Source organism: Phasianus colchicus, chromosome 18 (assembly GCF_987193195.1).
Source record: "Phasianus colchicus chromosome 18, bPhaCol1.hap1.1, whole genome shotgun sequence".
Taxonomy (NCBI): domain Eukaryota; kingdom Metazoa; phylum Chordata; class Aves; order Galliformes; family Phasianidae; genus Phasianus; species Phasianus colchicus.
Window position 1 is genome coordinate 11,908,298 of NC_143453.1, and position 24,386 is coordinate 11,932,683.

At 38.3% G+C, this 24,386-nt stretch overlaps 1 protein-coding gene across 4 annotated transcripts; it reads left to right on the forward strand.

Moving 5' to 3' along the window:
* The first annotated feature begins 318 nt into the window (after positions 1-318).
* Positions 319-22,549, forward strand: CHFR (checkpoint with forkhead and ring finger domains). 4 transcript variants are annotated; one of them, XM_031592774.2, is made up of 18 exons: positions 319-633; positions 1,287-1,434; positions 2,282-2,381; positions 8,651-8,760; positions 10,377-10,436; positions 10,586-10,804; positions 11,146-11,361; positions 11,980-12,136; positions 12,361-12,515; positions 12,807-12,969; positions 13,792-13,934; positions 14,396-14,515; positions 14,812-14,895; positions 15,565-15,635; positions 16,342-16,429; positions 16,608-16,715; positions 17,268-17,340; positions 19,795-22,548. In XM_031592774.2, exons 2-18 carry the CDS (start codon positions 1,299-1,301, stop codon positions 19,835-19,837), a joined length of 2,046 nt encoding a protein of 681 aa, XP_031448634.2. In that variant the 5' UTR covers positions 319-633; positions 1,287-1,298; the 3' UTR covers positions 19,838-22,548. The 4 variants fall into 4 exon arrangements, with proteins under 4 accessions (XP_031448634.2, XP_031448632.2, XP_031448633.2 ...); XM_031592772.2 differs by lacking the exon at positions 319-633 and adding an exon at positions 657-796 and having other exon boundaries at positions 19,795-22,547; XM_031592773.2 differs by lacking the exon at positions 319-633 and adding an exon at positions 817-942.
* Positions 22,550-24,386: the final 1,837 nt, after the last annotated feature.

Consider the following 24,386-nt stretch of genomic DNA (forward strand, 5'->3'; position numbering starts at 1 on the left):
TTTTGAGCAGGTTTGGAATTTTTTCATCAATTTCCTGCAGCTGTAGAAGACGACATTAAAGCGGGGCCCAAACTACAACCTTACACCTCACATCAGAAAGCAGAGATTTAAAACCAAGCAACCAAAACAAAACCCTCGCTACTTTGCTACAATCTTTGCAATAGTATAAAAATGAGGTGGCGTGGGGGGTAATGAAGAGCAAAGAGATGATTCTTTAAGTGTTTGCTTCCATCCCCGCTGGCAGGTATGTCGGAGCTTCCTCGCTGATTAACGCTGGGGCTCTGAGCACAGCTCCGTCAAAGGAAACAGATTCTGCCGTAGTGCAAACGCTATTTCTACACCACTTCTCTAGTACAGGAAATATGCTTTTATTTAACCGTTGCAAGCTAACAACTCTTACATATCGAAGAGTTAAACGAAACGTATTGTTTACTACACGGGACCCAGCTCAGCCACGTGCCGCCGCCCATACGTTGCCGAGACACTCCCATCCTGCCCGCATCAAAGATGGCGCCCGCCATATTATTTCACCTGCGGGTCGGCCCACACCCAAGATGTCCGCCGAGGCGTCTCCGGTGCCCTAATCTCGCCATCATCCTTCCGGCGTCCGCGGAAGAGGCGACGCTCTAGCAGGTGTGGCTCGGTGGTGGGCGCCGGAAGGTCCGCCTCTGCCGCCGCCGCTTTCTCTATGGCCGCCGCGCGCCGCCTCCAATGGGAGGCCGGGCCCCGCCCCGCCCTGATCAGCTGAGGGTGGCAATGTCTGTTGACAGGAGCCGCCTCGGCCGCGGGACTGGGCGTAAGGGCCGGGCCGAGGGGAGGGGGCGCCGCGTCCGAAGGGGCGGGTGGAGGCGGCGGGGGGGGCCGCGGTACCCCCTGCCTACCGCTCGGCGCCGAGGGAGCGGAGCCCGCTGAGGGACGGAGGGCGGAAAGTTGGGGAGAGAAGTGAGCGGGGGGAAGGAGGCCGCCCCGGCCCGGTGCTCCTCAGGCGGGGAGCGGCCCTGCGGGGTGGGGGCGGCGGGGAGCGGAGGGGGTGGGCTGGCGGCAGGGGGTCGGGGGGCGAGGGGAGGGGAGCGGAGAAGAGCAGAGCGGAGAGGAGAGGGCTCTGCCGCTGCACACAAAAGGAAGCGGGCAGGGCCGGGAGCCCCGGGGGGCTGAGGGGCGGCGGCGCGCGGGGGCCGGGGCTCGGGCCGGCCTGCCGGGGGAGCGCGAGCCGGCTCCCAACGGGTCCCTCGGCCCCCGGCGCCGTGCGATGTGGGGTTCGGGTTCGCTTTGTTTCTCTTCGTCAGATGTGAAGGCAAATGGAGCGCTCGGAAGGAGGCGAGCAGAGCAGGCGGCGGCAGCAGCCTTGGGGGAGGCTGACCCGGCTGGGTGCTGAGGAGGCAGAGCCGCACGTCCTGCTGCTGAAGAGAGAGTGGACCATCGGCAGGAAGAAAGGTGGGACGGGCTGCGCTGTGCGGGACGGCGGCGGGCCCGGGTCCGGCCTCGCAGCCTGCGGAGGTGGGCTGAAAGTACCGGGCCTGGGCCTTTCAGCTGCTGGAGGCGCTGCCTGGGCAGCCCCTCGTGCCCCCCGAGCTGTGTGAAGAGACCTGTTCTCCTTTTCAGCTTGTGGCATGGGAGCATTTACACGTGAATGTACCTCTCGGGTCATCTGAGGCAACTTGTGCAAATAAAAAACGGTAGTTGATTCAGAATGTCTGTGGTAGTCCTGTTTGTGTTCCCTTTGCGTTTTTGGAAGTCGTTGTAGAGGCTTTCACTGAATAGAATGGAAATACTGGTGAGCTGCTTGGTACATTTTGGCCTTTGCACTTCCATGGGATTCTGTGTCGCAGGGCTTTAAGGTAGAGGATTGGTACTCTCATTTATCAACTACTTCCTCAGGTATATCCTGGTGTTACCCTGGTGTGAAAGAGAGCTGGCTGCTCTGTGACAAAGGCCTTCAGAATTTGGATTGAGTGCATCTCAGATTTGTGTGAATTTATACCGCTCTAGAGTGGACTAATTGTGTTTGGGTTTTCATTTGTAAAGTTGAAATTAGGGAAAGAAGGGGAACTCAAACAGCTTGAAGTGGTTGAAAGAAACCTGGCTTGGTATGCAGGGTTACTGCACAGTATTTATATATCACATAGATGGACTATGTTTCTGCTTATATGCCAGCAGGATTTTTGAACTATTGCAGATGTACATGAGTCAGTTTGTTGTGCATTTATAGACATGTAGAATGTTGAGCTGTCTGTGTAATGTGTATTTTTAAGCACGCTGGAAAATCTGCTTTCTTTTTAAGGTTGTGACTTATCTTTCCCTGGCAACAAGCTGGTGTCTGGAGATCACTGTAAAATCATAGTGGATGAAGAGTCTGGTCAGGTGTCATTGGAAGATACAAGGTTGGTTCTCCTTTGAATTCTGCTATTATCTTTTCTTTAGTCCGTGAAGTAAAATCTTGTGCATTGCTTGAGGCATTTATAACAAATCCTTTTCCTTCATTTTTCTTCTTCTCTTTTTGCAGCTGTGGAGTGGTTGTTTTTCTTGTCTGTTTGTTCCACTTTCCCAGTATTTTTTTCCTCTTCAAGGGGAATGGAAAATACTGGTGGTTCTTTGGGATATTTCTTTGGGCTTGTGAGAGAAAGCAAGATGGCTTGTTGTGTTTTGTCTGACTAGAATAATTATTCCCATGGTGTATCAAGGGTTTGGGAATCGAGGTCCTTAATGTAAAAAGAGATAAGCGCATACCTCACTGGAACTACTGCTAAGAAGCTAAGCTAATTTTCTGAAACTACTTTTGGTGTGTAAAGTTCATTATGTACTACTTCATATACTGAAGGCCAGTGAACTTGGCATGTTAGCCTTGTTATTTCCTGTAGAGTTTTAAGGTTACTGTGGGAGTACAAATAGCATTGCGGGGTTTGTGGGTGGCTTTCATTGGATTTTATCTTGTTTTCTTTGTGAAATCTGAGATAGGAATTTGAGTAGAAGGAGATTTCTTAGGAGGAGGCTGTAACCCCCCTCACATTTTCATCTGCTTCATTTTTGACAGGATTTTTTGTCTGAGATTGCAGAAGGCTTCTGGTTTGTTGCATTTCAAGAAATCCATGACATTTTAAAATGTTTCTGTAAACCACATTCTTTTTCTGCCACACTGTTGCAGTCAATAAGGAAACAAACAATACTTTTTTTTTTTTAACCAGATCCCCTCTTTTTCATGTCTAGAAAGCACTACACCCAAAGATGAATACAGTTCAATATATATTGATGAATATACATGACGATGAAATTTAATGTGAAAAATTTTACAGAGTACCATGCTGAATCTGCTGTTTCTTTTTCAAATATACGAGGATGCAGTTAGATCTTTTGTTCTGGTAGTTCAGGTTAGTGTTATATGCTTCCTAGGACTTTGAGAATATTCTAGAGAAGCCTTTAATTGAACAGTGGGTGCATCTGCTGGGATGCTGTTGGCAGAATCTATGAGACATAGTTGACAGCTTTCCTTCAACAAAGTTTTTGTTGCTTTGTTAATTAGTGGCTGTGCTAAATTTTCCTTCCAGAATAGAATATCATGGAATTAGTGATGTTGGAAGCTATCTCAGGAGATCACCTATTTCCAACTCAGTTGAAGAAGGGCCGTCATTCTATTTGAACTGGATTGTTTAGGTTTTCTCTAGTCCTTTAAGCATGGAAATCCTGTAGCATCTCATGACCCTTATTCTGAACATTAATTATATTTGTAGTGGTTCTTTTTTCTTTTTTTTTCTTGTGTCTTGTTTGACTCTACGTAAAGAGCCTGACTCCATAGTCTTGGCATCTTTCTTGTAGGTACTGGATGATTGCTATTTGGTCTCGTGGTGCCCAAGCCATATTTTCCATGGAAAAATAGGTCCAATTCCTTTACCCCTTTAGCTCATTGGTCTTGTGCTCCAGCCCTCTGGCCACTTTGGTGGCTCTCTGCTGGACTTTCTCAAGTTTATCATGACCTTCGTTGTCCTAGGTGTTCCAAAACTAGATGAAATATTGTAGATCACTTGTATGGGCAAGTGATTTCTAAGCAAAGGGGAAGATTAATCACTTCACTTGATCTTCTGACTACACCCTTTTTAATATAGCCAAGTATGCTGTAGGCCTTCCTCACTGCCAAGGCACACTGCTGACTTATGCCTAGGCATAAATCCAAAGTGTATGATCTTATGCTTAGGCATAAAATTCACCAAGATCCCTTGCTGATCTGTCCCCAGCCTTTACTGTTGCAGGTGATTGTTCCATCTCAGCTGTGGAGTGCTGGGTTTGACTTTATCCTGGTATTCCCATCAATCTGCCTGGGTCCCTTTCAAGAGCCCAACTCTCACATGTACTAAATATTAAATATAGTCCCTACTTTGGTGTTACCCGCAAGCTTGATAAAAATTTAGTTCCTTCTCCCCATCTAGGTTGTAACTAGAGATAGTAGATATCTGAATACATCCCTGATGGCTTGTGGCTTTTGCGAAACCTTGTATTCCAAGAAGCTGCAGGATGAAATGCTAACCTATAGGGAAAAAAATCCTGAGATTTCTAGGAAATGGTTATAAATGTCATTATCCAATATTAATCCACACATCAAGATATTTCAAGCAACAGATCAGGCCATGTTTGCTGGTCATGGTAGTTTCAGGGGGCACCTGTAAATCTATGTTTGGAAAACCATCACTTGTTTCAAGTGCATGCAGCTGGTAGAGTTAGTTTATACCAATGTGGTGATAATAAAATCTAAAGAAATTGTGAATGATGCAGAAACTTTCCTACTTTTCTTCTTTGCCCCTCCCCCTGGGGGGAAAAAAAAGCAGAAAAAAAAAAGAACTAGCTAAGCCAAATTAAACTTATTTTTTTTCACATGATGCATTCATGAAAAGGTGGGACTTGTTAAACTGCTGATGTCACAGATGGGCTGCATGCCTATGGAGTACTACCATTAGCTGCTTGTGCATGATATGTTTATATGTAGCTGACAAAAAAGAATTAGGGTCATTCACGTGTTCTACTTGCCTGTGTTTTGGTGTGAGGTGTAGTTACCTCTTGTTGAATCAAAAAGCTGAATAAGTTAGTATGTTTGTTTGCAGAAGACTCCTCTCCTCTGAGTCTTCTGACTTTTGCAGTGAGTATCAGCTGAGCTCTAAAGAATCAAGCAGGCTGAAAGAAGAGTTCTGAATGTTTGAGTTGGCAATACTGATGCCCAGAGTCACAGAAAAATACTGCAACATCAGCTTTTTTCTGCTGTTAAGTGGAAAATAGTTCAGAAACATTGCTGTGGTCAAGCTCGGATTTTTCTGGTGAGAAGGAATGCATTGAAGGAGGCAGCTAGCATGGGGTAGTTGGACTGAGTGGACTTTGTTTTTGTATTGTAGCTAAATCAAAGAATATCATCAAACACATGTAGATGGTCAACGTTGTTATTTACCACCATGGTAGCATGATGAGTTTACAAATCTGTTTTTGAAAGAATTACCATAAATTTGCAGATGAGAGCAAATGTGTAGAGGATTTGAAATTATTGAGTAAACAGAACCAGTAGTAATGTAACAAAACCCAAAAATTAGCAAATAGTACAATAAAATATCCATGGATTTGTGGTCCCCCCCCTTTTTTTTTTGTGTCTGTGTTTCTGTTTTGTTTTCCAAGCCATGCCTAACAGAAAGACAAACTGACCTGACACAGTTGAGGCAGATACTGGTCTGCCATAAGTAAAAACAACTGTAAGATTCTTCATTTTGAAATAGAAATTTGAAAAGCTGCTGAGGTAACTTGTAAGGTAACTCTTCTTGTTGTCTTCCAGGTAATTTTTTTTAAGGATTCTGGTTAAATATTAAAGGATTTTTCTTTTTTTTCTGAGCAGGAGAGGTGTTCTCAAGTGACAAACTAGCAGATGTTCCCTTTCTGTGAGTAAAAAGGAGATTGATCTTCATTGGACAGTGGTGTCCTTTCTGCTACTCAGTTCTGCTTACCCTGCAGTCAGGCTGTTTCTGTGGATGTTAGTGGTATAGAAGCTTATTAAAGCTCAAAGTGCATTTCAGTTTATAGTGTGTTGAAGATGCTATGCACTTACACAGCTTCTAAAACTGCTAACCCACATGTTTTACATTTTAAATTAATAATTAATTTTAAATTACATTTTTTTTTTCCTGGATGGATGCTAGTAATCGCTAGAAGGTAAACGGACTGGCGTTTTTCTGGGAAGGATAACTGAATACCTTACAATACACAGATCATTTATCTACTTTGGAAGTCAGCATCTTCGAAGTGAAATGTAGTTGTTTGTATCAATTCTGTACTACTGCTGGGTTTGGGAAGTAAAGGTAGTGTATGGCTCATTAATCAGACTGCAGAGCCAGCACCTGACTTTTATTTCTTCTGCTCTTCAGAGAAGCAATGGGACCTTTTGTGACATTGTTTCACAACTCAGGCAATTTACATGTGATAGTAAAGTTTTTCTTCTCCACATCCAAAGTAATACAGCTAGTTAATTTCAGTTCAGTGTCAAGTGAACTTTGTCTTTGGGGTATGTTTTAAATGCTATTTATCTTATAAGGACCTTGCTATGGTCTGAAACATCAACTGCAATTATTTATCATGTGTGTCTCGTTCAAAAAAACCACAGCATTAATCTAGGGTGTCACTGTATCTGTTTGATGTCTCATGCTGCAATTCTGAAACTGGGAAGACTAAGTGAAGGAATAACAATTATCTGGGGTGATTTTTTTTTTCTTTTGATTATTGACTGAGATAAGACTCCTTCAGTTTGTTTCTGTATTTAAGAAGAGCTTTATTTTCCCCTTCTTTATAAATTGTATCTATTTTTACTTACTTTGTGTCCATAGATGCCACACAACTCATTACTGAGCTCTCCTTGGAGTCAGCATAGCTGCAGGACTGAGGGGACTCAGATATTTGCAGTCACTTTGTGGATGGGGTAGTTGTTTTTGCAGCTTCTAATTATCAGACCAAAAATGAGTGGTTTCTGATGCATGGTGGTGATAATTTTTTTTCCAGGAATGCCACGCTTGGCTTATTGCCTCTCATAATCATCTTTTTAATATCACTGGTATCAGTGTTAAGTTAAAAACCAGTGTAGTTTCTGGCAGAATAACTAGAATTCTTTCTTCCTCTTAATTGCTGAACTTCTGGTGCTTTTTACTTTGTGACATTCCCATTCTGCTGCCTTTCTGGTTTTCATCTCTTTCAAGCTAGTCAACATCTATATTCCTAAGGTAAAAAAGCGAGCTCTAAATAATTTCTTTACTTGTAAAAGAAGCTTCAAGAGCTGTTAGTGGAGCAATAATTGATGTGACCCAAAGTTTTTTCTTTGTTGGTGCTTAAAGTTGCTTTTTAATGTGTGCTGGATTAGTTGATTCATCTGCGTAGGTAGAGAAAGCAGATGCAGAGGGAAAAGGAAGAAGTGATGCCTTGAACAAGGCTTGCAGTTGCTATTTAAAAAGACTTGTTTTCCCTTTCAGCTTTTTAATGTAATGCTTTCAACTTTGCATCTGAAAAGGTCAGCAGTACAATGTTTTTTTTTCCTATTTGTCTTGCTAAATTACAGGAGATTTTCCCAGGTTCGAGTTTGTTTTTAAAGGAAAAACAATGAGAAGGGAAGGAAAGATGCTTATATCTAAATAACCATTGATCTCCTCTAGGTTAAAACTGGTCCTTTTGAGGAAGACTGGAATGTGTCCTGAGAACAAGTAGTGGCTTCCAGGAGGTGGCAGCAAAGATTTGCTGTCGTTTCTTGGAGGAGGTGCTCTGCTGAGGGGGAAAACGCATCTTCTTTTCTTTCATACTTGGTATTAATTATGAGACTGAATGGCAGAAATCTGAAGTTCTAGAATGCTGCAGCCCTGAAAGAGGCTTATCGCAAGGTAGCTGAAATCTTTCAGTATTTGAATAATGACTGAATTATTAAAGGCTAAGAGCTTGCATATTGAACAGAGAAAGAACAAAGGTATCTTAATATAGCAGTGCTCTGTATTTGCTTCTTTCCTGGTTTAAATTCTTCCGTAAGGCTTGGAGCTTTCATAAATACCAAAATAATTATTTCCAACTCTCCTTTAATTTGTGCATAGTAGTTCTCTCACCTGACTTCTTCGGTTTTAGTTGCAGATGGCCTAAGTAACCTTGAAATTTCAATTTTTCACTATTTGAAGCAAAAAAGGAACCAAAATGAACACCAGCCGTGGATTCCTTACTGTACAGAAGTTCCCTAGTGCCAAAGTGTTTTAGAAGACTCCCATTGTTAATTGGAAGGCATAATCTAGAACTTGAATAGAAATCCTATTGTGCTTTTGTCTTTCATATTTAAAAGACAGAGACTTTTTTCTATAGTAACAATCATTGAATTATTTTGAGGCAGTGGCCAAGTGTCATGTCTCTATGAAGACAACGTCTTTAGTAGGAGCTGCAAACGAGCTTTGAAGTACAAATAGTCCTGCACTTCTCTCTTTGAAATAGGTTTTCTCTTTTCTTTGGTTTGATTCTGAACATTTTTTTTATCCTTGCTTAAAATGTCCTGGAGAATGTCCCTGATCCTTGGAGGAGCCAACAGATTCCTTCATTAAAAGTATCTTGAATTTTCTTTTCCTTCTCCCAGATAATCATGGAACCATTTATATTGTTATCTTTTTCTTTATAGTACTAATGGAACAGTAATTAATAAACTGAAAGTGGTTAAGAAGCAGACGTACCCTTTACAAACTGGAGATGTGATCTATGTTGTTTACAGAAAAAATGAGCCAGAGAACAGTAAGTAAAGGGTGTTTTTTTTAAAAAATTGTGTAGTCTTTTTTACGTCAATACAATTAAATCAGGGTTACTTCATTTTAAGGCAAATAATTTGTTGATATGTAGAAACAAGATTCTATGGAATGGGTTGTGGATGTGCCAGTTTTTACAAGGACAAGTCTGACAATGTCACATCGAAGCCTGCCTAGGAGCAGCTTTGGAAGAAATAGTGCATGCAGTGATAACTAATAAGGTCCTGATCACACACCCAGCCCTTATTTCAGGACTCCAAATTCTTAAGGTCATTAACAATACTTTGTATATCACACTTCAGCAGTTTTTGGCATCAGAAGGGGATCAGGGACTTGCTGCCTAAGTTGAGTTTGATGTTTTGTTGTTTTGTTCTTTTAAAGATGTGGGGCAAACTGGGAATGGGAAAAGATCCGGTAGTGAAAGTAAAATTAGTAAACCTGAAAAGGTATTTGTGTACCCTTGGAGTAAAATCATCTCTCACATGCCTGTAATGCTTCTTAGGAATCACTAAAGTTATAAGTTCCCCTATGTACGTTTACAACATGTTTAATGGAAAAATAAAAGAGCATATTTACAGTTTTCATCCATTGATATACATATTAACTGTCCATAAAAGAGTATGTATGTGTCTCCTTTTAGGAAGTTGCTGTTAATTTATGTGCAGGCAGATCAGGCTGATTTATGCTGTCTGATGTGAAAGTTACAAGAAGCAGCAATATGCTGTATCTGTCCATCTGTTTGGTTTGTTTATCTCATAAATCCTCTTTAAGATGGCACTGTTTGTGGTTGATACTACTTGGAAGAACTCGTTTATACAAATTTTTCAGGTACTTTATAATGAATTGAAGTACAGATTTCTTCTCTTGTTAACAAGGTTTTGAATTACCAAGCATTCAGTTTGGCTCTTTCAGCTTCTCCATCTTCAAAGACAGAAAGGAAATGTAGAATTGACATTCTGGCTGGTCTGAATACTTCCAAAGGAGTTTAGACTAACTTTATGAGAAAAAGGGCTTCTGTCCTTTTTGAGTTTGGTTCTAGTTTGGGTAAAAAGTAGCAAGGTAGGGGGATCTGTCCAAATGTATTAGTCTGAAGTGGTTGGTGAAAAAAGGAATATTATTCTGTTGTTTTGTATTAACAGACGCTAAATTAGTTTCTGGATGTAACTTGGAGCATGCTATAAATCTGTACGTTTTAGAGTTTGTTTCTTGCAAAGAAATCTAAAATTGAATGAAGAATTTGAGAGGTGAGCTCAGAAATAATAACCTTCTTCTGATAACTTTAACTGAAGTATCAGGAAAAAAAAAAAGCAGATTTTACATGTAAGAAATGATTGAGCCTCTGCTTCCATGGCTGGCACAAGTTAAACCTCACACAAAGGCCTCTCTGCCTGGTTTCATGAGAAGAAAAGATCTTGCTGTGTTGTTCCTAATTGCCTCCTAAGTAGGATTATTAACATTGTACGGTAGAGGTGGTCCCTCATTGGCCTGTTGTGTTGTCAGACACTCTGGGGAAGCATCTGCCTGGCAGTAGAACTTGTTTGTGTGAGGCTGAAGTTAGTTGATATTTATTTTAAAATTCTGTTTAACATTTTTTTTCTTTTTCAGACGTTGCTTATCTTTATGAATCCTTAAACGCAAAACATGATGCAACTCAAGAACCAGTAGGTAAGGAAGTAATTGGAGATTCAAGAAGAGTAGCTAAGCTCCAATGACTAACACATCGCTTTTTTTAGAGTTTGAGTCCTTGAAATTCTGAAGCCATCGTGTGAAAACTGTCACACAGATCTTTTTCTTTCCCCTTTTTTCCCCTCTAGCTGTAGAAGCTAATGTAGAAAACCAATGCCATGTGACCAAAGATACCTCAAGTACAGGAAGAAGTAATGATGAGAACCAAATTACCTCATCACCATCAGCTACTCAGTCTTGCTATGAGGAACCACAGCCATCTACTTCTACATCTAACCTCTTTAATGCTTCTTCTACCTCTCTTATTGAGTCTGCATCTGTTGAACAGGATAATCCTTCTACATCTGGTAAGAATTATATCAGTATTTAGTATGCTTCTGATCTGTTATGATCAATATTGTATAAAACCTTTCCCTGGCATCCTTGTCAGAAGGCACTGATATGAGTAATATCTTAAGAATAAATGCTCTGTGCTTTGAAGGGATTTTTAAGTAGGGTTTCACAACTAAAGGCCTTTTTTTCCAGGTCCTCCGCATGTAGTGTAACTAAACATACATTACTTGTGCCTTGGCATCCTTTTTTCCTGTACGGATGTTTGGATTGATGTATGTGCATAATTGGTGTTTGAGTAACTTCTGTTTTTGCATGTCTGTGCAGCTGTGTTCACTTCTCTGTTTTTATTTTGCAGGATCACAATCCTCGCTCTTCACTCCTGTGCCTGCTTTGCCCATCTTAGAATCTGTGTGTGGAAGAGCACTTCGTGATGAACACGAAAAGCTGGATGTGAATGCTGAAGTTTCTGCAATCACTTCAGAAATCAGTGACAAAGAAAATGCAGAATTGGGTTCTCAAAAGACAGAGGAGGAAGAAGTTGTGGAACCTGCTAAAAAGAAACTAAAAGGAGGCTAGTATGCTGCAGTATTCTGCAACCAACTTTAATATTATTATTGAAAGTTAGTTTTAAAAGTTTAAATTAGAAATTTAATGCTGTTTATTTTTCAAAGAAACCCAGTGAGGTGAACAGAAACTTAAGAAAAATAAGTGCAGAGTTTTAACATGAAATAAATACAAAGGCGCTCATCAAATTTAGAAGGGATTGAAAGGTTACCTGCTTTAGCATGGGGGTTGAACATAGTGGCCTCTTGAGGTCCCTTCCAACCCCTGCAGTTCTGTGATTCTGTTAGGTTAGCACGGGGTAGATAACCTTTTTCCCCCCTCATAATGTAATTCTATGTTGTAGTATTGTGTTAAATAAATAAGCATTATTTGTCTGTCTTCCTGTGCCCAGTTTCAGTCAGATCAGTGTCATCAGTCCTTTTTCAATTTTTTCTCAGTTGCTTGATTTCTGATACAGTGAAAATGGTTACTTGATTAGCAGAAACCATTATGTGAAAAGCAGGAACCTTTAGTGGCACCATTGTCAGTGAACAAGGAATTTGTGTGCACCTTTCCAGTCATTTTGTAACATTAAAAAAAAAAAAGTTTCAAAATCTACATATTGTGGTGTTTTCTGTCTTTATAGATGAAGGTGCTTGTCCAAATCTTGCAGTAGCAGCTCCAAGTGAATGTATAATTAAAATTGGCTCTGAAGATGCCAAAACATCAAATGTGAAACCAGATAAGATGGAAGAAACATTAACTTGTATTATCTGCCAAGAATTGCTGCATGACTGTGTAAGGTATGTATGACTGACAAAAACCATGTTTATGTGATAATAATATAAGTTCAGTGACAGAAGTTTGAGGTGACCAGAAGATTTGCGATATTTACAAACCCTTAAAGTCTTTTTTAATGAGTCTTTCTTATTATCAAAGTAGATCTTAAATGTTTTTTAAAGTGTTATGAGTGTAAATTAAAAAGATGATATATCTAGGGTTTACTTATTATGTTTGTGTTTTCCAGCTTGCAGCCTTGTATGCATACTTTCTGTGCTGCCTGCTACTCAGGATGGATGGAAAGGTCTTCTCTATGTCCAACTTGTCGTTGTCCAGTAGAACGTATTTGTAAAAATCACATATTGAACAACTTGGTTGAAGCTTATCTGATTCAGCATCCAGGCAAGTTCAAGTGTGTGTAAAAGACCTGATATATTTCACATGTTAACTCCATAGCTGATGTATGCACAAAGTCTGTTGTCAATAAAGTATCTGTACATTATATACTCATAGTACTGTTTTCTCTGATGAGACTGCAAAAAAAAACAAGATGATCTTCTCGAACTGTTATCTAAAAACAAACATTATGGCAATGAAGATGCCATAACTCTGTGTAAAAAGAGTAGAGTGGGAATAATGAATGTGAAGAATCCTGTGCTTTTTTCTTGAAACTTGAATTTGGTTTTCATACAGATAAATGTCGTAATGAAGATGATGTACGTAGCATGGATGCTAGAAACAAAATTACTCAAGACATGTTGCAACCTAAAGTGCGGAGGTCTTTTTCTGATGAGGAAGGAAGTTCAGAAGATTTACTGGAATTGTCAGATGTAGATAGTGAATCTTCAGATATCAGGTAGGTCCATTTAAGTTGTGTACTGAATTGAATTTGCTTATGCTTAAGTGCCCAAACGTACAAACTAGTTTCAAAAACATTGAGAGCATTGTTATTGCTGATATTGTTTCCACGTTCATTTCCAGAATGAGTCTTTCTTCTGTTTTCATGGAAGTTCATTTTTACCATTAATTATCTTTGCAATTCTACTGGCCATCCTTAAGCAGTCAAGAAAAAATATGTTAAATTAGAACTCACTGGAGCCCAGCAAGGTTCAGTTTGAGTAATAACTTTCTCCTGAATAGTATGACAGCATCTCATGATGTGAAAATACCTTCTGTGGCTGTTACTTTACAGAAAACTGATTTCTGCATAAGGTTTTGTTATGAGAAACAGCAGTCTATGACCATATAATTATAGCTGCAATTAATGTCTGGGATCCTGCTTTCACCAGGTGTGTGCTACCGAAGCAGCTGATGCTTGACCGAGGGATTACTAGCCATCAAAATAGCTTTTCTTTTTCAACAGCAAGCATTTTTTGCTGTATGCTAGAGGAGAAAAGAAGTCTTCCAGCAGATAATTATTCCAGCTTTGTTAATCTTGCTTTCACTCACACCCCTGTTCTGTTTTGGAAGATATTAAGAATCCTTTCTTTTGCAGTACTCTTGGTTACCTACAGCATTCTTCGTAGTGAGGTACAAGTTATGTGGACTTCCATATGTTACTGGACGAAGGAATTCTAGATTAGAACTTAAAGGGTATAATCAACCCTCTGTCTAGCATAGTGATGAGTTATATTTGCATTTGGGTATGATTTCCTATGACCTTATTTTATTTTTTCAGTCAGCCGTATATAGTATGCAGACAGTGCCCAGGGTATCGAAGACACTCTGTTCCAGCTGTGCCTGGCATGGGCCAGGAGACAGAAGCAGGAGGAATGCAAGCACTGGGAGATGCACCCTCCACGTCTGCCAACTTTCCTGCAGGTCAGTGTCATGAAGTCTTGTTAGCAGCGTGAAGATAACAGGTGTATGAGCTATAGGCCTTGTGAAGCTCATTCTCATAGTATTGTATCACCTCTTCACACAGATATCGTTGCAAAAAAATTAGATTTGAGCATTGTTTTACTGTGGTCATCCAAAATAGACACCTGATGGTTGATAGTTCATAAACTCATTTGCATATTTGAATATTTTTACACACCTATGTAGTTTAGAAGTTTTTTCTGCTTTTTTTAAGAATCTTTGTGGGGAAATATATAGATACATAAAAATATATATAAACAAGCAAGCTACGTGTGTGTGTGTGTGTGTATATACATATGTATATGTATAGCTTGCTTGTTACTTTCAGACTTTTATCTATTGCTTGCTAGGATTCCTGTCCATTTTGTAATTCTTTGCATTGTTCAGCCTTTCATTTTTCTTATTTTTTCTCACCCACCTAGCTGTTCAGGAGTATGTGTGTCCTGCTCAAGGAAGTCATGTAATATGCACCTGCTGCTTTCAGCCAATGCCTGACCGAAGAGCGGAGCGTGAACAGAATCCTCATGTTGCTCCTCAACAGTGTATGTACATAGTTCTGCAGTCAAACTTAAGAAAAAAATTGAAAAATAAGTGTATCTTTATTTTAGTGAAAATTAAGTTTATTTTGAAGAGTGATTTTATTTGATATTCTTTATTTGGAGTCTTCTTGTCAAATCATGAAACAGTCTTCCTTAATAAAATGCATTTATTAATCCTCTTTTTTGAATAAGAAAGCTGTACTTTTTTAACAAGGTTAACAGGACCCTATTGCTGTAAAAATGACAGACTGAGTTTTGTTATGTGCAATTTTGACAGGGGTTTTCTTTGCTATTTTCAGGTACTGTTTGTCTGCAGCCCTTCTGTCACTTATACTGGGGCTGCACTCGGATGGCATGTTTTGGCTGTTTGGCACCATTCTGTGGTATTTTGAATAATGTTTCTTACAAGTCTGCTCTCTTTGCCGTGATTTCTGTCTACCTTAAACTTTGAGTCATTTATGAAATGCAATAGACTACCACAGTTATGCAAAAGGAAACTTAGGTTGTGTCCTCACACTACAAACATAAATGATTCTTGAATGTGCATGTCTTAGATTTGAGTGGAAAACAGCACTTGCTGAGCATATTGCTTTCCAGCATAAAAAAAAAAAAAGTGGTGTATTTCAACCTAGTAGGAGAATCACGCATATCTTTGCACAAGCATTGAATGTCTGATGTTGACTGGTTGGAAAAGAAGCTTTCTCTCTCAAATTTCTAGTCTTCCAAAGCTCAAGGTTTTAGATGCTTCGAAAAATAAGAGTAGTTAAAAGGACTTGACTATAGAATATGCTTTAATAACACTGTTAATTTGTGCAGATCAGTAGTACTGTTTGTGAACTGAAGGTGAAATTGTAAAATCTTAATGTCATGGTTTTGATTGCAACTAGAAATTATGTATTGCACACGTGTGTTCAGCATGTGTTGAACTCGGCCATGTGCTTGGTGCTTGCATGAGCCTGTGTGTGTTATTTCAGGAAACTAAAGAGCCTTCAGATATATGTGAGCGCCAAAGGGTTTGGGAAGAAATAATAATTCTTTTCTTCTTCTATTAGAAATAAACCTTGGTGACAAGTGTTTAGATGGAGTCCTAAATAACAACCACTATGAGTCAGATATCCTGAAGGTATTTTTTCAAATGTTTATGTATGTTACATAATAATAAATCTGTGTTTAAGATTTGCTCATGAAATGATAGTGATATTTAATTTCTCAAACATATATGTCTGGCAGCTGCCAGGAAGGCTGCAGCTGTAGCAACAATTTATGAATTTGAGTTTAAGTAAGTGACTGTAGAATTCATGTTTGCTAACTCAAAGAATTTTCCTTGTACAGAGTATTTGTTAGGGAGCCCAGTATCTACAGTCTGAATTGCAACATCTGAAATGTTAATTAGAGAAAAAAAATCACTAGCATCTGACAGGAAAACAAGTTGTTTGTTTTTAATGCTAGACAAATTAAGCTTCACTTGTGTTGCATAGAAATATTTTTTTCTATACCGTAATAACTAGATGATCTAAAGTAGGTAGGCTGGATGAAATCCTGCTGTAAGTTAAGTGTTAATGTGTCTGGTGGGAATCTGTGTATGTTCTTTTGGCAAAAGAAAGAATGCTCTGGATGAAGAATATTGAGCTAACAGTTTTATTGGTGATTTGAAAGCTAAAAAAAAAAAAATTATTCTATTATTCTATTATTCTATTTTTGTTTGTAAACAGCCTCATCCCATTTTGAAAGCATAGTTAGATCTAGATTTGGAAATATTTGAGATCTAATGGCTTGGTGTCTTTTTAATGTTTGAGACTTTTCAAATGAAACAAACTCTTCTTTTTCAGGATTACCTGGCATCCAGGGGTTTGACGTGGAAGAATATGTTAAATGAAAGTCTGTTAGCTCTTCAAAGAGGAGTTTTTATGCTGTCAGGTGTGTTTTGTTCACTTTTGTCCACGTATAACTCTGTGTGTGTATGTGTAGAACTCTGTGAGTAATCAAGAGGTTTGATGCTCTGTATTTACATAACTTGTGATGTCATGACATTTTTGTTAAATCGGAATTCTTATTTCTTACTCTGACATTTTTTACAAATTGTATTTTTCTCCAGATTACAGAATTACTGGGAACACAGTGCTTTGCTACTGTTGTGGCCTTCGCAGCTTTCGAGAACTTGCCTACCAGTACAGGCAAAATATTCCTGTTGCTGAACTGCCAGGTGGGGTTCACTTTGCATAGTACAGAGGGAGTCAGTTAAAAAATGAATCACTTTTATTCTTGGATCTTCTATATGAAGCCTTAGATTTAAATGAGATATGGATTGTGGCCTCCTTTGGCAGATTTGAGCTTGGGAAGAGTAACTCTTCCTTCATTTTTAAGCATTACTTTATCCATTCAGTTCTTGTTGTTAGCAAGAGCTTCTACATCTTTAACTACTGAGAATTCTGCTTTTATTTTTGTGCATAACGAGACAGCTCACCTTGTTTCTCCTCATTATTGCTTTTCTATTTAGTGTAACAGTCTGCTGGACCACTCAGTTACTATGTATGTAAAACTGGGGGAGAATAACAAACTACCCAAATTAATGATTTTTTTTTAATGGAAAGGTATCTATCATATATGCTTCGTGTCCTAAACTGTAAAGTCAGTATCTGTTAAACTAAATAGTAAAGCTTCAGTTCAGAACACTGAGAAACAGTGGCATAGTATTCTGTCACCTTATCTAATGGCTTCAGAAAAAAATAAATGTAGCTTTTTCTTTTCTTTACAGTGACTGTCACATCACGTCCTGATTGCTACTGGGGACGCAACTGCCGAACTCAGGTCAAAGCACATCATGCCATGTAAGTTACTGTCACAGTGTTCAGTAGATCAATCTATGCCCGTGACAAGGGGCAGTAGGCCCCTGCCCCCCACTTCCCCCTGGCCCTACAAAATGGCAAGGAAGGAAGGGATGAAAAAAAAAAAAACAGCGGCAACAATCTATGGAGGAATACTTATTTTACTATGATATCGGAATGCAAGATAACACAGTATAATACAATCTAATTGAAATTGAGACTAATAAATCAAATAAGATAGGGGAGAGTTCCTGAGACCGAGTCAAACCTGAAAAGCTTGGAACAGCTAGGAAAGCACCCTCCAGCACCCACTGCCAGGCAGTAAGAGACCGCCCACAACAGAAGGGTCAGATCCCATGACTTCCGTAATGCATAGGGATAGGTACCTGGAATTGGAGCATTAACACTTCAATTCCAGTACACTACGTGATGATTTGATGCAGAATACTGAAAACCAAAAAACCTTTTAGAAAGTGGTGGGTTTTTGTTTTTGGTTGGTTTTGGTTGTTTTTGCTTAAAAACAAAACTTTCGAAGTGCCAAAAATTGTGTGAGGAATACTGCTGCAGTACAAACAAAAGTGAATGAGCTTTGGATTGTGGGCTTTTGTTTTTAAACACAACTTGGAAATGGCCCCTTCATGCACATCTGAAGGTACCACTAGCACTTTTAAATTGATATTTTCTACCCCCACCTCCTCCTTCATTCATATCTTTCTCAGTCTCAAGCAGCTTTTCATTTGGCCTTGTCTTGAATGCTTCTTGAGAAGACTATGCAGATAATTAGCCCTTTGCTATTTCTTTTGGAACTGTGAGAAATGATCTTTAGCAAACTACAACAACATTAAAGGGGTAAATTGGTAGGGAATAATTTATGACAAGGGAAGGAAGAAAAGTTTGGAATGTAATATTGGAAACCTGGTATCTGGTCATTCACAAGAATTATTCATCCAAAACAAGGTCCTTGATTTTTAAAAAAGGAAAGCCACTGATAACTGATGCCAAGTCATTCTTGCAGAAGGTGGTATGTGTGTTACAACAAGTATTAAAGAATTTCAAGAATAAAACAAAAATTGGCTGTCTACAAGTTACCTTGTTCTCCAGGAAGGGTAAAGAAATCCTTCTTGCTCAGGGAGTTATTCTCTAAATTCACAGTGCAGTTCAAGACTGTGAAGCCATTGCTCCTTACTGAGAAATGATTATAATGAATAGTAGATTCTGCAGCATCTTCCTAATGCTGCAATGAGCATGCACAATTAGCATGCACAATTAGCATTATTCCTTTAACACTTCAGATACTGTGGGTTGAAAATAACCAGTCTGTATGGCTCATTCAAGCAGATAATAAAAAAGTTAAAATATTAATCCCCCAGCCACATACAAATGCAGAGTTTTACCAAATACCTTTCAAATATCATTTGGAATTTAAGTTGTAGATTTAGTTCAAAGCTCTGCTGTTATCTGCGTTTTCAGATTACAAGGCTGTCTATTTTTCCACAGGAGATTTTATTTTGAAGTGCTGGAGAGTTAACTCAGTATCAAAGCACTCACCAGTTGTCTACATTCATATTTGGGTGGATAATTTCATCTAGAATAATTTCACCTAAAAGGGTTTTTTCCACTTGTTTTTCCAGAATTAGCCGTTCTAGAACTTTACTGGTTGTTGCTTAACTTTTAAAAATCCATAGAAATGAGGAAAAAAAAACCCTCAAAACCTATCATATACCACTCCTAGATATTCATTTTTTTTTTTAATTGAGCTAAATTGTTTTGCTAAGTAGTTTGGTTATATAGGCAAGGTTTCTTTCTAATCTTTTGTCTGATTCAGTAAAGAGAAAATGCACTCAGCTCTTCAAGTTGTGTTTCACAATATGTGTTGGGGGACGCATAACCCAAGAGAAGGAAGAACAAAATGGATAGCCGGAGATTTTAGAGAAGTAGGAAGAAGTGCCTTATACAGAATTTAGTGCAGACAGGCTTGCTATTCCCATTGAACTTAAATAATATAGAATGAGAGAAACCTTACATATATTTCCAGAAAAAGATTGTACAGAAATGTATTGTGAGACTGGTTAATACTAGTTGCCCTAGTGAGCCATATAATGCTGCTTTAATAAAAATAACTACTGTCTCTCAGGACAAAATTAATTCTCTTGATTCCTGTTTTACTTGCCTTCTGGATTTGAAGTATGCAGAAGTACAGAGGAATGCTTTTAATAACAGGTTTTCTGCGTACATAATAGAACTACCAATTGTTAGGCAGGAGATGCTGAAAATCCTGTTACTGGTAACATGTTAGTAGAGTTCAATCTAAAAAGGCTCTGAAAAGCAGCTATGTTAGTATGTAAATGTTCTCCTTTGAACTGTCTAATATTTAAAATACCCTGTGAAAGATGACAATTCTTGTGTTGCTTGATTTCTGAGAACTTTGTTACATATTAATACTTCTTTTAATTTCAGGAAATTCAATCACATTTGTGAACAAACGCGATTCAAGAACTGAATACTTGTAGTCTGTAGAGAGGGGACAAAAACTTGTCATACTGCTTGTACAGTTTAAGATTTCAGGGGATCTTCTCATTTCTCCCATAGCAGGGAACCAATAACTTCTGCATCAGGTAATCTGAAATGAACTTCCTAATTTGTAGAATTTGACAACTGTAAATGAATGAGGTAGGTTTTTTTTTCCAAGAAAGTCCAGCAAGCATTGCGTTCCATTCTCATGACTACAACGTCCCTGTGTCACTTTGCTGAAGAACACAAGCAGAAATCACTCACACAGAAACCAGCCATATCTTGGGAAGGCCTAAGAATAAGGAGTGTATTTGCACTACTTGTGAAGAAACTAAGAATAATCCTTAAACTTAAAAAAATAGAAATGTTTTGTATAAGTATCTGATGATTATTTCAAGAGCCATTAATATTTAAGAAGGAAATTGTCAGTGTATATTTGTAACTGCATTTTGCGGTGGTCTGCTATTTTGTCACTACTCATGGCCTTTGGGCTAGAAATACATGAATCTTCACTTTAGAAAAAAAAGAAAAATCCGTCCATGAAACAACTGTTTTAGCTTAAAGCTTGTACCATATGTGCAGTGTTACAGTGGAAGTAGTACAGTTTCTTATCTTAGTTTTGTCATATTGATGGGTTTTATTCACGTTAAATTACAAAAAGTAATTGCACAAAAATTTGAGAATTGCATTTAAAGTTGGGGTAATACTTGAAGCAGAACAGCCTTCTGCTAATATTACTTCTGTAGTATTTTATATCAGAAGACCAAACAGTGCTTTTGACATAGAGCAGCAGCCAGTAGGACACACTGGTTCATTTTTTGTATTTCTTTTGATATTGTATGCTAAGTATGTACCTCTGCCATGCAGCTGTTCTCTAGCATGCATACACTGGTGAAAATGTAGAAAAGGCTATAATTTAAAACAGAATATAGCAGCTTTACTGGAAAAAACAATCTTTCAGAAACCAATTGACAGATTGTAGCAATATGGAGGCATTTCTAGCTTGGGGTAAGAATGATGAAGGGGGGCGCTGGTATCGCTGTCATCAACAACATAGCTTTTATTTTCACGCCTTTTGGAAAGCTTGTTCCAGAAACATCCCATGCATCACTTCAAAAAATATCTCAACACTATTCCTCCCCCCCCCCCCCCAACTTCCCCGCCAGTTAATATGATTTAATCTATTTCAAAGTAACTTGGTAGTTAATGTTCACAAAGCTCAACTGGGACCAATTTCTCTCTTTCATCATACTTAGAGTGAAACAGAATGAGAAGAAAGCATACCACGTTACCTCTGTAGATACCATGTTCTTTTCAAGTATGCCTTATTTTGTGAGTAGGATTTATACTTCAATATTAAAAAGTGTACACAGCTATCTTGTGTTACAGTGGAGCACAAATGATGCAGCACATCGTGTCTACTGGCGTCAGTGAGTTAAACTATTTCCAGTAACGCACATCTTAATATGAATGCTAATTAAAATTATGCATTTATGTTTAGACTTTTATTTTCTAAAATAGCTGCCGTAAGGATGGGTCTGCTGACCATGCCTGTATGCTATTAAAAATACACTTTTGTGTGGACTTCTCTTCCTAATCTCTGGGCATTTTCTCCTGTGAGTAGGATTGAAATTGGATCTGGAATAATACTTGAAACTTTTTAACAGCATTGCGTTTCTGTCTTTTAGTATTATTAACGATGTTCTGTTGCTTCTGTATTTGTATTTTATGTTTAGATTTTTTTTAATGGTTATTGTTATCTTCTCAGGACAACCATTCCCAGCTGTTTTTATCTCATTTTTCATCTCTGGCTGTGCATGTAGCAAAATGAGTGCAGTTGTGGAGATCAAGCCTTTGCACATTATATGCAGAAATGTGCTTTGCATTCTCATTCACCACTTCCCACACCCCAGATGGGCTCTCAGCATAGACTTGTCACTGTGCTAGTGTTCAAGCCTCTTGTGCTGAGTTGGGTTTTTTTGGTCAAAAATCATGTCTGCAGTACTATGTACAACCTCACTTGCACTTCAAGTTATGTTTATATAAGGATATATTATGTGATTAAAAAAAAAACCCTGAGAAAGAAATTGAACTGATGTACTTAACATCTAAACTACCTGTGCAGTAGAGGTTCTTCAGATTCCCTTCAAAAAACTTTTTTGCTGTTACAGATAATTGATCTTTCTATGCATATAGGGTTGACGTAGTGCAATGGAATGAAGGGATTCTTTTGTCATTTATATTGTACCAGGACTAGGTGAGGAAAAACTAACTTGCAGATGGGGAGGGTGAATAAATCCTGATCTTTATATGCTCTTACATAAGTAAGAGTATCTGTCGTGGGTATTACATACTCTAGACCTTTTTAAATGTATGGTTACCAGATGATAGTTAATGTGATAAATGTATGAACTATGCTTGGTGTAACTGTTTAAATACTGGAAAGGTGCAGCATATTTTTTAACCTGTCTAAAGCACACTCCCACCTCCTTTATAAGAGATACTTGGAAGCTGAGCATGAAACGTGGTAGAATAGATGCTGTGAAAGCCAGGGTGATTATGATAGGCTTTGACATAGTGGTGATAAAGTATATAGTCTCTTTGAGAGAGTTCTTTTATAAAGAAGGTGGAGCGTAGTTCTTCCAGTTCTCTTTGGGTTTTTTTTCCTGAATTAAGAAGTTATTAATTAAAAAAACTTTAAAAAAAAAAAAATCACTGGAGTAATCTGTTGTTTTTTTTTTGTGGCATGTTCTCTCACCACAGGCATGGATGTATGTCAGCTTTTCTCATGATTGGTCACACCATCAGTTACTTGAATGTTGAAATTTTACAATGAAATATCATCCTTGAACTTGTACTAACTAAATATAAGGGTTTTTTTTGTCCTTCACAGAAACTCCCCCAAACTTCATTACAAATGTCACATCGTATCATAAAGGATCATGAGTCTGTCTGCAGGATTTATAACAAATAATATCTGTTTAAAAACAGTACCTCGATGTTAGTAAAAAAAAAAAAAAAAAAAGTTCACTTTTTTTTAAATGAACTGAAACTGAAATTCCTACAGTACTGTGGAGACTGAACTGACAGCATTATGTAATGCGACTCATTTAAGAGCAGGGTAGAGAAAATGTCATACTGTGTTAATCTTTATACCTTCTGCATTTTCAATGATCTAATTTGTATAAGTGATAAGATTTCAAATAATTACTATTAATAGTACTTTTCTTTTTATTAGAATTTTTTTCTCACTGAGGAAGTAAGACTTCTCTGTACCCTCATTCTGTCTGATGCTGCAGATAGCAAGGCTGTGAGTTACACTTCAAATTGCAGCTTAGCATTCCAGGGTCTTTTGCACTGCTGCTTTCCTGCAGTTGAAGCAGGATATCCGTTACTGTTGTAGTCTTATCTGAACTCTGTTCTTAAGCCAGCTGTCATTTCTGCTTCAGACTAGGTTTAAGAGATTAAAACTTGTGGTTCAGTAATAACAGAAGTGCTGTATTGTTCTGTATGCCATCAGACAAACTAATAGGCCTTAGAACTCACAGTAGTCAAAAAAGGCTTGTTTTGCATTAATATTGGTGGATTGAAACATCTTATACTCTATGGTGTCACAAAACTACCTGTAACTAAATTAGTTTGAGAAAGCTGTTGGTTTTTTTTTTTACTTAACGCTCTATCAGTTCTGACAAAGCTCAGTCATTGACTCATTCATCTTGCAAACAAAATACATCCATTTTAGATCCATTTTTAACTTCTAGTAGAACTGTGTAGTACAGATGGCTTAGCTTACAGTGAGAGCTTAAGGAAATAAGTGATTCAAGAAAGAGTTAAGAATTTGAGAAGAGAATGCTCTGTTTTAAATTGTGCTCTGATTTTTTTTTTAATGGCTTCTTACAAAATTCTGTTGGGATGGGGCTTTATTTTGTACAGTCTGCTCTAAAAATAAGCCACTGATGGTCATATTATTGGAAGTTAGAAGAAGAATCTCTTGGTTTTGAAAGAATGTGTGGGGGTTTTGCAGTTTTTCCAACTATTTTATCTAACTTTATTTCTGCAGGATGTTTGGAACTCAAATACCACTTACACAATTCTGAGGAAAAACTTCTGAAGAAACTAATTATACTATTTCCCATAGCAATGCTTAATATGCAAAGATTGCTTCTAAATCTGCTTTTCAGGTCATTCTTCTTTTCTTCACACTTCACCATTTTGACTTTCAATGAGGTAATTTCACCCTTAAGCTCATTAGTTTCCATAGGAAATGAATTATAAAAAATGCTAAGTGTGCCATATGAGGTTTAACATCAAAGACATTTCTAGACAGACCATGAATATACGTTGAAGCTATATTTGGTCTCTGTTGAGTGTTCTTTTCAGTCCTACTGAGTTTCAGTTGCTTGCTTTCGTTAGGTAAGTGTTGGCTTAGGAGTTGCATTTTTTCCTTGCAATCCAAATTAATCTTTAATTATTTAGAATAAGATCTGGTAGTTGACTGTATGAAGTAGTTGAATCCACTGTGTTTAGTTGTTACTCAC